This window comes from Ruditapes philippinarum, unplaced genomic scaffold (assembly GCF_026571515.1).
Source record: "Ruditapes philippinarum isolate M1 unplaced genomic scaffold, ASM2657151v2 ctg1344_1_1_1_1, whole genome shotgun sequence".
Lineage (NCBI taxonomy): Eukaryota > Metazoa > Mollusca > Bivalvia > Venerida > Veneridae > Ruditapes > Ruditapes philippinarum.
In genome coordinates, this window is record NW_026852520.1 from 1 (window position 1) to 17,857 (window position 17,857).

Consider the following 17,857-nt stretch of genomic DNA (forward strand, 5'->3'; position numbering starts at 1 on the left):
TAGATTTATAAATTTAGCTTAGTATTATCGTATTGATATAAACTTATACGAATAGTTGAAATCAAGTATTAATTAAAGATACATGTATTGACAGTATGCATGGAAATATTATATATCTATACTCAATTTTAAAGAGAGCTTTACACTGTTGGCATTGTTGAAAAAATAAAGTATTTTTTTTGTGTAAGTGTATTGTTATCATGGGTTTAGATTGATCGAGGAAATCAAGATCTATCATTAACTGAATTAACTATTGACCAGCTTAAAGATGGTTAATTGTTCTACAGCTGCTTGTATATTGCTGGGAGTTTGCTATTTTACTCATTTATGCTGGCGTGTTGCCAATATGTCATAAATAGTTTCAGTGGGAATTATTAATTAACTATGAAATAGCTTTGTTTATTTACTCTGTATTCTTTTTCATATGCTACTCTTTCTTTTAGAAATTGCATTCTTCCTGTAAATTTTGTTGTAGTTTGACTGATGTTCCTTTAATCAGTGTCACAGAGATGACTGAATGTTTTAGTAAGCTTCTAGATGAAGTGGATGAATATGATCTCATACATGATCTGATTCTACAGGTAAAATAAGTTAGGAATCTTTGTTCTTCAAAAACAGAATTCTTTTAGTAAGATTTTCACTCTAACAAGCTAAGATCCTACGTTCTTCATATTGTTGCAAGTACATTAACTTTTTTTATTTTTTTTTTTGCAAGTTTTGAAATTTCAACCAGATTGTGGTACATGTTTTCTAAAATTGATGCAGCATTCACTCATGATAGATCATTCTCTGTTACTTTAAAATGTGGCATAACTAAGGTACATTAAGATATTGGTACAGAATCCAAAAATACTTAGGTAAATGCTCTTAACAGTAAGTTATCAATTTACCCCTTAACCCAATTCAGCCATGAATTAATTATGGAACATCAGCAATCTACTCAAGTGCACGTTAGTGCCAGAAATATGCACGGAAGGGCACCTGAGGTCTCCCTCCACCAGTAAAGCTGGAATGTTGCCATGTGACCTATACTGTGTCTGTGTGACGTAAAACCCAATCAAACAAACAACAATGAATTTATATAATAGTTTTAAAATTATATTTTGTAACCTTACGCTTAAATAATTATGTTAAGCTTTTGTAGCAGAGTGATCATTTTTCCTTTTTTGCTGCGGGTTTAAAACACATAGTGATTTTCAATTATGTTCTACTTTATCATACCTGAAACAATACACAGAGGGGTAATTAATCTGGAAAGGGGAATCATAACATAAGCTGTGTCACAATAATTTTAAACTGAACCAATCTTAATTAGAATGATCTGTTTTACAGGTACATGAACAGAGATGGCCTGTGCATAAATATATACTTGTTAACAGATGTGCCAATTTTCCTAGTCTTCTTGCCAACAAATCACAAACTTTGAATGAAATGGACATTCCTGTAATAGAACTAAATGACCTTCACCCTCAGATATTAGAACAGTTACTACAATTTGTATACACTGATACATGTGATCTCTTAACTATTGGTGCTAAATTTGTGTTGACCGAAGAATCAGCGAAGCATGACGAGATATTTCAATTAGACTTGGACAATTTTGACGGAGATTCTGACGTAGTGGCGGGAAATAAAAAACTGTCTGCGTATCATGTTGTACAGCAAGGGAAGAAGAAAAAGAAACATGCAGGAAAAGAAAATCACGAGGAAAATCACAGTCATGAAAGAAATCCAATTAAACTTTTGTTGGATGTTGCGAAAAAGTGGGGAGTGAAAGGACTGGCAAAAAGGTATGACACAAATGTTTGTTGTTTCTTGGTTTATCTTTTCTAAGTAAACAAAGAAATATTTAGTTATCTGATTATAAATGCTAAGAAGCTACAAATGGCTTAAAAAATTTAATGAAGTTAAATTGTATTACATGGCTAGAAAAAAAGTTCTTTTTACTGCAGAGAGACTTTTAACAGTCAATTTATATTGAAAACACTGAATTTATAGTCTTTAATATTTGTTTCCTTAAGTTTACAAAAAACTTATTGTCTGATTTACTTGCAAAAAAGTTACTTTGTCCATATAAGCATTAGTATAACAATACTGTTTTTCATTGTATTGAAGTAAGCAATTTGTATACTATATAACTGCTTGTTTTAGACTTGGATGTGTGAGTTATAAAAAAGGACAGATTTGCTCAGCTGGTAAAAGCATACCTAAAACAGCACTCAGGTTTGACAGAAATAAACTTAGGTGAGCAAATAATCTTTATCTTACAACAAAACATCAGGTTACTTTTTTAAAACAAATCTTTCAGAATGTTGTTATAGACAACTGTGGAATTGAAACATATTCAGAGTAAATTAGTAGCAATAATATGTTTTTATAAAAGTTGAGGCTACAATTAAGCACTGTCAATGTAAAAGCATTTCATGATTTTTGTCTCAACATAAACAGCAGTGCTATAGTGAAAGTCAAAACAATATATTATAAATCAAACCTCATACCAAACTGTACATTTTCTGCATAATTTGAAAAAAAAAGTTAAGTGAAGTAATGTCAGGGGGGAAAAATCAATAACGTGACATGATGAAAAAGATAGACAGGTTTGCTAGATGTAGTAATTTCCTATGGATTTAACTTACCACAGTGTTGGAGCAGTACCTCTAGACACTTGCAGAAATCATGATCAGTAGAAAGTAGAAATATAGAAATATGCTGATTCTTACATTTTTCATTCATTATCATTTATAAATCAGTGTGAAGAGATGACTTAAACATTTTAAAGTCCATTTGGGTTGTTGAATAGGCAGAATTTTAGCATTAAAGTATTCAAGCGCCTTTTCCGGAAAATACCGGGATATGGTATTTAGTGGGATGTTTCATCACTTGTTTTAGTCTAACTCATTTTCTACCTGTATATTCTGGTATATTTCAGGGACACTAAGTGGGAATTATATGATGTCAGTATACAGTCAGAGGATGATGTCACCTACCAGTGTCATAAATGTATCCTTGTAGCACGACTTGAGTATTTTCATAGTATGCTGGCATCAGGATGGATGGAGGTAGTATATCATAAAGTCTCACAAATTTTGCTGGACTATTTGAAAAATAGTTGGGTTATTCTTTGCACCCAGGCATCAGCATAACAATTTGGTGTATTTTCTTGTGCTCCTTCATATCTTATCAACAACTGAAGATATTTTGCTTGCAACTTCACACATTTATTTAAGATAATATTTGGAGGTCAGTGTTCAAGGACCACAACTCTGGCATAGATTTTTATTAGCTCGACCTTTTTTTTTTCGAAAAAAAAAGTAGAGGTATTGCTATAGTCGCAGCGGCGTTGCCGTTGCCGTCCGCAAACTTGTACCTGGATCATAACTTTTTTATTTCTTGGTGTATTGTCTTCATACTTGGCCACAACAACCCTTGGGACAAGACCTTTCAGTAGACCACACTAACCTTGACCTTCATCCATAAATGACCTTGACCTTCAAGGTTAAAAGTCCAAATTTTGCTTGTTCATGCTGTTATTGGCTGTAACTTTGTTATTTTTGAATGGATTGTCTTCAAACTTGAACATAATAATCTTCAAGGATATCCTTTAAAAATAACCTGACAGACCTTGACCTTCACTCATAAATGACGTTGACCTTGAAGGTCAAATTATTGAAATTTTCATGTTTTTGGCTATTATTGGCTGTAACTTTGTTATTTTTGAATGAATTGTCTTCAAACTTGAACATAATAATCTTCAAGGATAACCCTTAAAAATAACCTGACAGACCTTGACCTTCACTCATTAATGACCTTGACTTTGAAGTTCAAATTATTGAAATTTTCATTGTTTTGGCTGTAACTGGCTGTAACTTTGCTATTATTGAAGGGATCAACTTCATATTATAACAGAACATACTTAAGGACAAACCCTTGTTGTTTATCGTGACTTCACCACATGACGCCACCACGTGACACCACCACATGACTCCACCACGTGTCTCCACCATGTTTCTCCACCACGTGACTCCACCACGTGACTACCACGTGACTCCACCACGTGTCTCCACCACGTGACTTCACCACGTGTCTCCACCACGCGACTCCACCATGTGACTTCAACACGGGACTCCACCACGTGACACCACTACGTGTCACCAAGTGACTCCACCACGTGTATCTATAGAATTTTCTATTTATATAATTGTGTGTTTCTATTTATAGAATTTTCTATTTATAGAATTGTGTGTTTCTATTTATAGAATTGTCTATTTATAGAATTGCGTGTCTCTATTAATATATATATAAATTAGTATTTATATATATAAAATATATAGACAAAACTAATGTGACAAGACAGACCGCTTAATTTTATAAAAAGGAAACGTTAAGATTTTGTTCAAACATTTCTTTGTTTGCTTTTAGAGAAAGTAAAAAGTCGAGCGTTGCCCCGCCCAGCGTCATTAATTCCCACATTATCCATGCTCTTGTTTTACTATCCAGCACTGAGAATTGTTGAGCATTTTGTCAGATATCATTATTTATGTGGCTATAAAGATGTGACTGATTAAGATATAAAAGTGCTTGTATATAGATTTAATATGATACACTCTACTTTCACAGACATCATCTAGCACTGCACTGTCTCTTCCAGTACCTGGAGATATTTTAGAAATTCTTCTAGACTTCTTGTATACAGATGACTCCCAAGTTGTAAATTGTAAGAATTTTTCTCTGTTGTTAAAATGATTTGTATATGTATATGTATCTATTTATTAAGAATAATAAGGCACGCTTTTGTAAATGAAGTGGTGCTGTTGGTAGTTTTCATTCTGGATCACAGCAGTCAGTTACATTGAATTTACCTGAGCTTAGTTTAACAATCGCATGGTTCATTGGTAGGCCTTCAAGCAGTTTACCAGTACTAGTTGCCTTCACTTTCACAAGGAACTAAGGCTCCCACATTTACAATTTTTTGTAAATGTTTACACAACTGCTAAGAACCGAAACGATACCCGTTTAAACGGTGGTACCTCTATGTACTATATATACACACCATATATTTGAGTCGCCAAATGATGTCTTTCTTTCTATTTTTAATACATGTACAAATAAAGAATGTGCAAGGCTCATCACGATTGAGTCAGCACACATTTTTTGCATTGTAACCCCATTTTTTACCAAAAATGTATTATGTCATGAGCAATTTTGCACCGTAATGCTGTGTGGAGGGTTGTAAACACCCATTTTCCGTTTGTTTACTTTGGAATAAACACTACAACTACAAAAAATCCATGATTACAGGCAATGATTAAGAAATTTTGTAAGACAATATGGTCATTTCGATTAAACGGTAAACAATATCGTAAACGTTTATGAATGAAAATCGAAACGAATCCGTTTAAACGTGTAATCGTGGGGGCCTTACAAGGAACTGATAACTTCTGTACATGCCAGAGTAGAGGTGCAGTGCGAATGACCCTAGAAAGGATTTCATGATCAATCACAATGAAAGTGACCTGCCTGTCCCCGGATCGAACCGGGATCTCCCAATTCACATTCAAAAACTCATCCTATTGAGATAACAGGACTGTTTTTGTAAAAGTTAAGATAAATAAATAAAAAAAGTCTTGTTAACCATTCATATATTTAAGGTTTTGTACTGTTAAAGGCACTCTACTGAGCTCAAAAGCTTAAAAAAGAAAATACATATTTTTGCTAAGATCAAGTGAAACAGTAAAACAGGGAAACCCTGCAAAGGATGATAAAGAAATATGCTCAGAATTAAATAGAAATTCAATTATTTGTGCTGTTCTTGGCTCAATTTGAGTGAAAAGCATTGCAACGCTTTTCATTTTTAGGTCATTTTGCACTAAAAGAATAATTATTGCGGTCAAACGGGTTAAAGGAATAATCTGAAATTTTGCATATAATTATTGGACCAAACCTACATCAAATGGTACACAAATACTGGAAAAATATTTTTAGGTTTGTCATGCCTCAGTGGAGTCCCTTTAATTTCTTCTCTAGCTATTTCTGTTTTATGTAGAATGACTCTTTGATGGTCATATGTTGTTTATTAACCTTTGCATTAAAGACATTAAGTTCCTTTTGAGGCATTATTTGTGCTAATACTACCAAGAGATGGCATCAAACCCGTTGTGGATGTCACAAAACAGTTTGAACTGAGCTTACTATTTAGCCATTAAACTGAGCTAACTACTTAGCCATTAAACTGAGCTAACTACTTAGCCATTAAACTGAGCTTACTACTTAGCCATTAAACTGAGCTTACTACTTAGCCATTAAACTGAGCTTACTACTTAGCCATTAAACTGAGCTTACTACTTAGCCATTAAACTGAGCTTACTACTTAGCCATTAAACTGAGCTTCTTTCTTAGCCAAAGAGGCCTTAGATGTTTTATATTTGTTAAATTGTTGTCACATATAAAAATGATTGTGTCTTTTTATTTTCAGCCACTCAGAATGTAGAGTTATTGTGTAACATTCTGGTTGTAGCTGATCAGATGTTGGTGGTCAGACTAAAACAAATGTGTGAAGCTGCAATAGCTACCCTCTGTAAGTCCTTACAGATAAAGATTATCATTTCAATATCATTTCAATAATTTATCAGCCTTTTTTAATAAGTATTCTTCTGTTAAAAATCCTAAATTTATTATAATAAATCTTTTGTTGTTTAAGTAATCAATTATTATTCAACCTTTAAACTATACATGTATAGAAATTTGATAAGGAATTAAAGTTGAGTATCTAAGTGGTAATTAATACATACATGTGAACTCTCCCCCTTTTAGCGGGAAACTCCCACTTTCTGCAGCCATTGTTTCAAAGATAATTCTTAAAATAAGGGGTATTTTCACAAATTAAAGAAATCTCCCAATTTTTGATATCAGAACTTCCTTCTTTGTTTATTGCAAATTCCAAAATCCCCCTCTTTTTGAAATAAAATCTCCTCTCTGACCATCAAAAAAATTTTACATGTTTAATATTAAATATCATATTTTTTTTAAGAAATTGTTCTCACTTACATGGCTCTGATTACGTTTAAATGTATTTGTCCGTGTATGCTGGATGTTTGTTGTATGTATGTAGTGACATTAAAGAATGTTGGAGAGTTGTTGGAGTTTTCTACCATGTATAATGCTGATCAACTGGAGGCTACATGTAAACAATATATCATCCTAAACCTACCTGCATTGTTTGAAGGGAGGTGGGTATAATTATTAAACACATTTTGAAATTTTACATGCTTTATAAACACTTGTTTAGTATTATCATGGCTGTATATATAGTAAATGTAAGGTTAATATTTGTGTCTTAGTAATTTTCATAAAGAAGTTTGTTTCATTATTCCATTAAGGCCCATGCATTGTCATATTAAAGCATTGTTTTGTTGTTGTTACTTTTGCTACTGAAAGGTTATACTGAAATACATGTATATCAAATACAAATGAACTTGTATATAGGTAATGGTATAGTTATGAGATGTGGAAAATGAGTATTTGATCATAGATATGCTGCTTGATTTCAGGTACCTTGATAATTTAAGTGATGATGTCATTGAAAGCCTGTCCAAGTATTATAAAAATTCTGTAAGTTGATGCTCATATTTATTTACTTGTCTTGAACTTAAAGCGGCATGCCTCCAGATTTATGCTTATTTTCATGAAAATTTTGAAAATGTATTTTAAAGTAAAATACTGTGAAGTGAACGAAGAAAATAAGTTACAAATTGCAAACGGCAATTACAATCCAAGTAATTACCAAAAAAGAGGTCAAAATATACATAAATACCTCTTACTGCGTTACTAACGCAGTAGAATTATAGTGATTGATATTGCAAAATCAGTCATTAATCGCACAAAAGATGTAAATAATTAATTAAATATTGAATCTTTTTACTTTTCTTAAGATCTTAATACATTTTTCTAAAAATTGAATTTCTTGAAATATTTTGGCTCATCTGGAGGCGTGCAGCTTTAACAGCAGCTTGTTTTGATTTTTGAACACTGAATAAACTGAGGTGGGGGGGGGGGGGGTTGTTTTTTCGTTTCATCTAGCCTTAATGTTGACAAAGTAACATTCAATTATGAATTTACTGTTAGGTTTAACAGTTTATATGTTAACAAGTGGTACAGTGTTACAAGAAATAACAATTCATATAAGACATAAAACACTTGTTATATTTGCATGTTTTTGAAACATTTGTAGATTCCAAACATGTCTCGCCGAATGATTACACCTTATGATGAAAGCCCGGAAAAAGCATATTTGGAATACATAGCATCTCAGACAAATGAAGATTCTGAAAATAATGTGACTGGGGCCTCTATTGATACCAAAAAGAGTAAATCTAAAAGAAAGAGAAATAGAACGAAAAGTTCAACAGATGAAGTGGAGAAGGAATCAGACAGGGGTACAAGAAGAATGTCAGAAAGGTTGTTATCAGTCAGCTCAGATGTCAGTATTAAATCAGATGAAGATTCTGTCAGTCTACATGAACTAAGCATAGATTGTACAGGAGATGGGAAGGTACGTGTCTGCTCTTTATCAAATTTCATACAATTCTCTGTCTTTGTTTTTATCATTCCATGACAGGTCACTATATAGAATAATGGTGTAGTAATAAATTGATTGTTACTTGAATGTACTCTAAATATTGAATTAAGGGAAATTATCAAAAAGTAAAAATTCATCCAATTCAGAAATGCAATTAATTAAATTAATCATGTAACCAGGATTTCAATGATTACTGATTACATCTTATGACATGATGTTTTCAATCAATTACAATTTACAGTTACCACATCTCTGCTCTTAAATTTGCCAGTTTCAACCTAAAATGTTGTGCTACATGTAAAAGTTCATATATTGATAAAAATTACCAGTTTAGGATTTCTGGTTTATTTATTAAACTTATCCTAAAGTATGCATTAAACCTGGCTAATAGTAGTATACTAAAGTCTTTGTACAGTGACATTTACTACAGTAGTATTGATTATTGGTTATAAGGTTATTTTTAGATCAAGTTATTTATAGATATGACATTGTGAAATGGTTGAATATAGGACATTTATACAGTTATAAATACGTTTCTAGAAAGCTTAAATAGAAAAAAATGCTTATTATGTAATGAATTTTGAATTTAAAATGATGCATTGTAGAAAATTAAAATTAGTAAATGTTATATTTCTGTATGATTATACAGACAATTAAAATAAATAAATGAATTATTTTTTGTTTATGGTTTATAATAACATATGATAATAATGACCCAGTTGGGACATTCATGGACTGAAGATATATATAAGTTTTCCTGGCCTGTCAAGAGTTAATATTGATTGATGATGGATCAAACCTTGGTTTGTCCTTAGAATAAGACAATTTTTGAGTGTTGGTACACTTCAATGTGTACTAAATACAAAATAAATTATTATGTCAACTCTTTTCATTGCTTAATTCTTGGTGATTGAAATTACCAGGCATATTGTGTTCACATGTAGGTATTTCTATTTTACCACTGCTAATAACAGTGGTAGATATTTGACTGAATAATAATAAAAGACTTAATGTTTGAGATACATTTTTCTTTGTGTAATGACATTGCATACAGGATTTTGATTAATATACTTGTAAAGAAAGAACTTTTGTATTAGGAAATATAAACAAATATACAACTTGTGGATTATTTTGTTGAGTAGATAGCAAGAAGCTATTTTATCAAATATTGAAGCATGATAAACATCATATGCTAAAGAGGTTATGTATTTAACTGTACTGCAAAAATGGTTTGACCTTAAAATACATCAGAAATCTCCATCATATAGTGGCTTATGTTGTAAGCGTGTTCAAAACAAATCCTGTCTTGTACTTTGAATTTTTTCATATAAGGAAGGCCGAAGCTACCCATCTATCAAATTCAAAGGTTGTTGGTTCTTCTCATATAATGTACCAAGATGCAGCTTATGTCTTCCTCCACATGTAAAGCTAAGAAGTTGAGGGATGGCCTTAAAAATGTTTGTTATAATCACCATAACAAAAATGTGTAGATATACAAATGTACCAGATAAAAGCTTCAAAGAACTAGCTTTTAAAATTGAGAATGCAGAACAAAGCCATCAGTTAACTTCTTTTTTTTCTTGTAGATGTCACCAAGAAGTCCAATAAGTCCATGGGATGGCAGTAAAGTTCAAAAGAGTCCAAATCTAAAGTCTCCTGTTATTACAAAGCATACTGGGAACCAGGGTTTAAAGACTGGCAAGGAACAGAAACAAGCTACAAGTCACCGGTCCCCGGCAGGATCTGTACAAACACAAGCCAGTAGCCAGGTGTCTGTAAACAATCAGACTCCAGAGAAAGAATTTCCAGGGCTGGTTCCTCAGAAAAATCTGGATAACAATATCATTACTGGTGTAACCAGCAGTCCTAGTCTGCGTGACATTATGCTAGAGGAACAGAGCAAGATATCCAGGGAAAATAGGTAATTGTAAAAATTAAACATTTAATGAAAAAACAAGATTTCCATAGAGAGGTTTTCTATGAAAATTAATGGGGAAAAAATTGAGTAACACCAAGACATGCATATTTCAGAAAAGAAATGATTTTTTATATAAAAAATAAGGCAACACTACACGTAGCTTATAGTTGTAAAGTGTAATAACTTGGTTTATTAAAAAAATTTTTTTTTTAAATGTGAAATGTTACAATTTTAGGCAATTGATAACATCCTCTTTGTAAAGAAATCATTCAAGAAAGATAATCAAGTCCTATTGCATTTAATCTACATTTATTATAAAGCTAGCTTTTGGAAGGTTGATTGTTCAACTGATGTGCGTGTTTGTGCTTGAGATAATGTAAATTAGGAAAGTAACCATATGACCTTAACAGAGTGTTAAAGCCCAACATAAAAGAGCAATATTTAATAAGTGATATTTTTGTATGAATGTTTCAGTGGTAGGAAAGCAGGGAAAGTGTCTTGGAAAGAAGTGAAGAAACAACAACAGCAAAAAGTTGCCACTCAACATAATACTATAAACAACAATATTGTTAGTGCTAGCACAAATGGGTCAAAGGTCAATGAACAAAATACCTTGCAGGGAAATAGTGTAAACAACAAAACAGTTGGAGCTGCATGTCCATGGTAAAATAATGTGATATGCATACCATTCTTGCAACTAACTTTACAGCTGAAATCTAAAAACTTATTTTGATGCATGATTTGACCTCTCATTATAAAATATGGCAGTATCTTTTGATTGCTCTTTTAAAAGCATAGAGGTTACAACAGAAAGAAAATTTATTGATGATATAAGCATTTTATGATATCTATGACTGGTAAAAAGAAATAGATTATTTATATTTACAGAGTTATTTAAGTCTTGATAGAATTTGTTCGTTCTACATGTTTAGCTTTAACTTTCGTTACACAGGGCATCTCTAAACAAAGTTGTGAGTTCATTCAGAAACTTGATGGTTGAGGATCAACAGGCAACAGTTGAAAAAAGTGCACCAAAGGTTAAAGGTCAACAACAGGTCAAGGGACAACCTATAGTAAAACCGAGAACAGTTGTCAACAAGCAAGACCAGGTGAAACATCAGTCACAACATAGTAATGTTCTCAGCTGGGGCCTACCACAGAACAGCAAGACATCAAGAACTTCCAGCACTTCACAGGCAGTTTCATCTCCAACAGATATTGCTCCTCCAAGGAATGCTTGGGGTGTTGAACCTGCTAGTCCAAGGTCACCTGACAGCAGTTTGATGGCATCAGCCATGGCACAAAGTCCCTCCGACTCTGTGTTTAAGTTCTCAGATATAGTCAAGGATGAGCAGCAGAAAACTGATGTGTTAACTAAAACAACAAATAAACCTCTACATCTTATTCAGGTAAATGTATATTCTTAGTTTTAGTTGACAATAGCAATATTTCTTTTAAGTTGATGATTGTCATTTGTCCAGTTTTTTGCCCTAGAGTCACAATAGCTAATGAAGCTTAGGATGTAGATTTTAAATCACTTGCATGTAAGTTATGAATTCAGTGAAGTTAATTTTTTGTATGTATGGGTTATAAACTGGGTGTAACTTTTGTAAAGGGTGAATAAATCTTGTGATGGGAGGACTAAATAAACTTAAGAATGGGGCTGGTATGAATAACTTTGAAACCATGCGATCAAGATGGCCTAACATGGTTGACAGTGTTATACCCAGTATGTAAAGTAATTTTTTTTTAAATTTTCCAGGGAAAAATAAAAAATGGTTATGTCCGATTAAATGAGGGAAAAGCCCATCTCAGTATTTGCAGGAAAGGGTTTAATCATCTTTTTCCCCTTGTGAAAGCTTGATAGTCTTATGACGGGAATCCCCAATATAAGAATTTTTTTCCATTTACTGAATGTTTTGGGATTCTATTCCCTTTATTTTTTCTCAATGAAAAGAAAAAAAAATTATATTTTACTCTGAAACTCAAAAGAAATCAATAGATATTTGTAGTTTATATCAATCAAAGAACAGAAATGTAAAAGTGTAGATTGAATTAACTTTGTATCATTTATGAACCATTTTAACACTCTGACTCATAACACAAACATGCTTTTCACATTGATTTAGCCTAAACTATGTTTAATATTGTTATTCATGCAATGTAATATCCAAAATTTAAAAAGAAAAAAATCTTATTTTTTGTCTTTATCAATATAACAAAACATTTGCTTTTTTAATTTTTAACCAGGTTTTCAACGAAAACCGGGTTATTGTAATGCCGAAGTCGGCGGGCAGGCAGGCGGGCGGGTGGGCGTCAACTTTTGGTTTCCGCTCAATAACTTTAGTTTGCTTTGGCCTATTGACACCAAACTTGGTGTATGGATAGCTTATATCAAGAGGCAGCTTGGGATTGCTACCCAGGTGTCTGTGATCAAGGTCAAGGTCACTGTTACTAAAAACAGAAATTCAGTTTCCGCTCAATAACTTGAGTTTGCTTTGACCTATTGACACCAAACTTGGTGTACGGATAGCTTATATCAAGAGGCAGCTTGGGATTGCTACCCAGGTGTCTGTGATCAAGGTCAAGGTCACTGTTACTAAAAATAGAAATTCAGTTTCCGCTCAATAACTTGAGTTTGCTTTGGCCTATTGACACCAAACTTGGTGTATGGATAGCTTATATCAAGAGGCAGCTTGGGATTGCTACCCAGGTGTCTGTGATCAAGTCATGGTCACTGTTACTAAAAAATAGAAATTCAGTTTCTGCTCAATAACTTGAGTTTGCTTTGGCCTATTGACACCAAACTTGGTGTATGTGACACCAAACTTGGTGTATGGATAGCTTATATCAAGAGGCAGCTTGGGATTGCTACCCAGGTGTCTGTGATCAAGGTCAAGGTCACTGTTACTAAAAATAGAAATTCAGTTTCCGCTCAATAACTTGAGTTTGCTTTGGCCTATTGACACCAAACTTGGTGTATGGATAGCTTATATCAAGAGGCAGCTTGGGATTGCTACCCAGGTGTCTGTGATCAAGGTCATGGTCACTGTTACTAAAAATAGAAATTCAGTTTCTGCTCAATAACTTGAGTTTGCTTTGGCCTATTGACACCAAACTTGGTGTATGTGACACCAAACTTGGTGTATGGATGGATAACTTATATCAAGAGGCAGCATGGGATTGCTATCCAGGTGTCTGTGATCAAAGTCAAGGTCACTGTTACTAAAAATAGAAATTCAGTTTCCGCTCAATAACTTGAGTTTGCTTTAGCCTATTGATACCTAACTTGGTGTATGGATAGCTTATATCAAGAGGCAGCTTGGGATTGCTACCCAGGTGTCTGTGATCAAGGTCAAGGTCACTGTTACTAAAAATAGAAATTCAGTTTCCCCTCTATATCTTGAGTTTGCTTTGGCCTATTGACACCTAACTTGGTGTATGGATAGCTTATATCAAGAGGCAGCTTGGGATTGCTACCCAGGTGTCTGTGATCAAGGTCAAGGTCACTGTTACTAAAAATAGAAATTCAGTTTCTGCTCAATAACTTGAGTTTGCTTTGGCCTACTGACACCAAACTTGGTGTATGGATAGCTTATATCAAGAGGCAGCTTGGGATTGCTATCCAGGTGTCTGTGATTAAGGTCAAGGTCACTGTTATTAAAAATAGAAATTCAATTTCCACTAAATAACTTTAGTTTGCTTGGGCCTTTTGACACCAAACTTGATGAATGGGTAGCTTATATCAAGAGGCAGCTTTGGATTGCTACCCAGGTGTCTGTGATCAAGGTTAATGTATTTAGTTTTCATGTTATAACTTGAGTTTGCTTTGACCTTTTGACAATAAACTTGCTGAGTGGCAGCTTTGGATTGCTACTTAGAAATCTGGGAGCAAGTTCAAGGTCATTTGCTTACAATAGAATTTTCAGCTTCTACTCAATAACTTTAGTGTACTTTGACCTATTGATTGCTGTCACATCAAAATTTGGTCGTTGAAAACCTGGTTTTCGTCGCATTGCGGCGCTTCTTGTTTTTTTGATATATGGATATTATTTTGTATGAATAACAATATTAAACTTATTTAAAGTCAAACAATGTGACTAGCACCATTGTAATAACATTTCCATTAAGAAAAACAAAGATTTATTTTTTCTATTTTTAGATTGAAGAGCAAGCTATCCAGGATTTATTGAAGTTTTACAAGGCAGATGAGAATGTAGATGAAATTATCACTGTGGAGAGGGTGGTACAAGCATCTGCCACACCTGTCTGGAAACGTGAAAGAGTACAGTCTTCGTGAGGGTGGGAAATAGTCGAAGTAGTTTGTTTGAAAGCCTAGGATAATAAACTTAATAAGCCATGAATGATTATTTTATGGGAAATCTGTATATTTTTTGAAAAACGTAAGAAGTTCAACATGCAATGAAATATTTTTTCTATAATTTAAAAAGGGAGAGAAAAAAACAATATTAAAACAGAAATGAGCCGTGTCACGACAAAACACAATGCGTTTGCGACCAGCATGGATCCAGACCAGCCTGTGCATCCGCGCAGTCTGATCAGGATCCATGCTGTTTGCATACAAACCCTATAACAAGTAGAGAAACCAATAGCGAACAGTATGGATCCTGATCAGACCGTGCGGATGCGCAGGCTGGTCTGGATCCATGCTGGTCGCAAACCCATTATGTTGGTTTTGTCGTGACACGGCTCAAATGATCATCCTTTGACTTTTAATGTTACATGTTCTGGATCTGGAAGAAGTTGAAAAAAGTGTATGAATTACATCTAAAATTACAGGAAAATTGAGAGTAAAAAATAAAATTGTTCAAGTTGAGGAAATGAGATGGAATATATGTTGCATCATAGTTGTCATTGTAATATGTGAAACTTTATGTACAAATGTGAAAAAGAAAATGTGTGAATAGTCAGTGCTAGGTGTGAAAAGAAGTGCTAAATTCATCCATGTTCACAATTTAAGATGTAATTATTGCAGAAGTGCACATTTGGGATTACATGTAGTTAAAATCAGCTTAAATCAATTATTTGTGCAAATGACAATGTTTTTACTGTAAAGATTTCATTAATATCAGCATGAATCTGGGGTTATTTTCTTTTAACAGACATGTACAAAATGTATATGAACATATTTTGTAAATGAGAACAGATTTAGAAGTTGAGAAATTATTATAGCTTGACAGTGTTATTATGTTTAATTTTGCTCAAGATTTGATAAAGAAAATCTCAATTCTTTTTTTTAATTATTGGAGAGACTGCTATAGCTTTGTGCCAAAATGTGTATATTTCTCAGTATTTGAAGATATTGTGTATATTTATCATTTACCTCTGTAACTTTTCAATTGAATCCTTTCAGATTTTTACATGTATATTAATCAGCCTCTTCTGCTACATTTTTATGTTCCTTTTAAACAGTTTCTACCTTTCACAAACATTAATGTAAATGAGATGTTCATTTTTTAATACTAGATGTACAAATCGTATATTAAAGTACTAGATGAATATAATTTTGTCTCCTACATTTTGTAAAAGTGATTTATTTTGGTATTATGTACATATGGAATTGTATCATATAAAGTGAATTACATGTGGAAAGAGCTTGCTTCACTGAAAGATTGCAGTTTCATTTTAAAATTTTTGTTAGGTCATCCTATATAACTTAAATTAAAGGTGTTGTTTAAATGTTAGTCTCATTGGGGAAACGCAAGTCCATTGGCTTCATATTTCTTGACCACCATCAGTGATTGTTCAGATCTTTAGGGAGATTACATTTGTGAAAAACTAGTCAGTTATCTCCTTAAAGTTTCATTGTTCATCCCATGTAATCTTCTTGTACCAACATATATTTAATAAGGGACCGTTTGGACTTTCATCCACCAAAACAAGTTTAAGAGATGCCATATGACCTCACCATTGACACCTGAATTCAAAACCTAGCAAAAAAGAAAACATGTTTTACAGTACATACTCTTGACATTCCATGAAAGATTAAACTAATGGCAATTTGATATACTGTTCTCATTTCTTATAGGAAAGCCTGACATTTCCTTTCATAATGGAAATTTTACAATGTTTGCATTATACATAATGTATTAATTATTATGACCTTAGAACTTAAATGACCTATGACCTGTTACATATTTTATGTGACTCATGTTTTAGATGGTTACTTATTGTCTGTTGCTTCTTCATCTATAAATGTCTCATTTTCTAATAAGTAATTTACACTGCATTTTTTTAATTTCATTTTCCCTTTGGGGGAATAAGGTTAAATTTTGTTGCTGATTTAAATTTAAAATTTTTCATTATTTAATTATTAACATTTAAAAGTTTGTTTTTTTCATTTTTAATTACGAAACCTTTTGTTTTGTTTGTATATTTGCATGAATTAAGATCATTGTTTTGGGAAAGGCCATATCCTAGGAATTTTGTTTTTATTTGTTTTATATGAATAAATAAATATGAATAAATACCCTAGAATAAAAACCATTTTTTGTCCCAAAAAGTGTAACGTAGATAATAAAAAATAAAAAAAGGTAAAATTTTTTTGTTTATACGTTATATTTCAGAGTTTTTGTTACAGAGAATATTACCCCAAAAAACAAAATTTTTGTTGTTTATTAAAATGAGTGATTAATTGATTTTTATTCATTTAAAACATGTATTGCAATGAAATTTTATTAAACTCAAGGGAGTGTATTCTTTTCTCAATGAATTTGGACTTTTGAATATGGATATTCTTTCTTTGTATTGTTTATAATATACCCTCTGAATTTGTATTCTTTGAATTTGTATTCTTTACTTCTTGAATTTGTTTACTCAAGTCTTAAAATATGTATTTTTTGCTCTTTGAATCTGTTTTCTTTGCTCTTTGACTTTATACACTTTGCTGTTAAGAATTTTATTCTTTGAAGATTTGTAGGCTCACCTTTGTTTATGTAATCTTATCTATTTGAATTTGTATACTTCACTGTAAATGTGTGAATTTACAAGTATTATTAGCCCTGAATTTGTAAATTAGTACATTCGACTCTAGTTTTGTAAATTTGTATACATGTACTCAACTCTGATTTTCCAAATTGACTTTTTTAAATGAATTTATCAATAGTTGTCTATAAGTTTCTATTGACTTCTATGCTTATAGAAAGGATTGTTGATATTATCCAAATAAGTACTGTCAAAAGTTAATTTATTTTGTAATAGATGCATGTAATCAAATGAATGTTTAAACTTACTTTAAAGTGCTTACCATTACTGTAAAAAATGCATTTTAGACAATTCCATTACCATGGTGACCACTGTATAATTGATAAGCTTTAATTAAGCTCATTTTGTGTCACTGCCAA

At 32.5% G+C, this 17,857-nt stretch overlaps 1 protein-coding gene across 1 annotated transcript; it reads left to right on the top strand.

Moving 5' to 3' along the window:
- Positions 1-475: 475 nt before the first annotated feature.
- LOC132715652 (inhibitor of Bruton tyrosine kinase-like) lies at positions 476-16,452 on the top strand. Its single transcript, XM_060698692.1, has 13 exons — positions 476-581; positions 1,333-1,790; positions 2,152-2,244; positions 2,930-3,059; positions 4,618-4,714; positions 6,473-6,574; positions 7,109-7,226; positions 7,548-7,608; positions 8,228-8,548; positions 10,162-10,496; positions 10,968-11,156; positions 11,446-11,902; positions 14,656-16,452. The coding sequence occupies exons 1-13, from the start codon at positions 510-512 to the stop codon at positions 14,791-14,793; spliced, it is 2,571 nt and encodes an 856-aa protein (XP_060554675.1). The 5' UTR covers positions 476-509; the 3' UTR covers positions 14,794-16,452.
- The last annotated feature ends 1,405 nt before the right edge of the window (positions 16,453-17,857 follow it).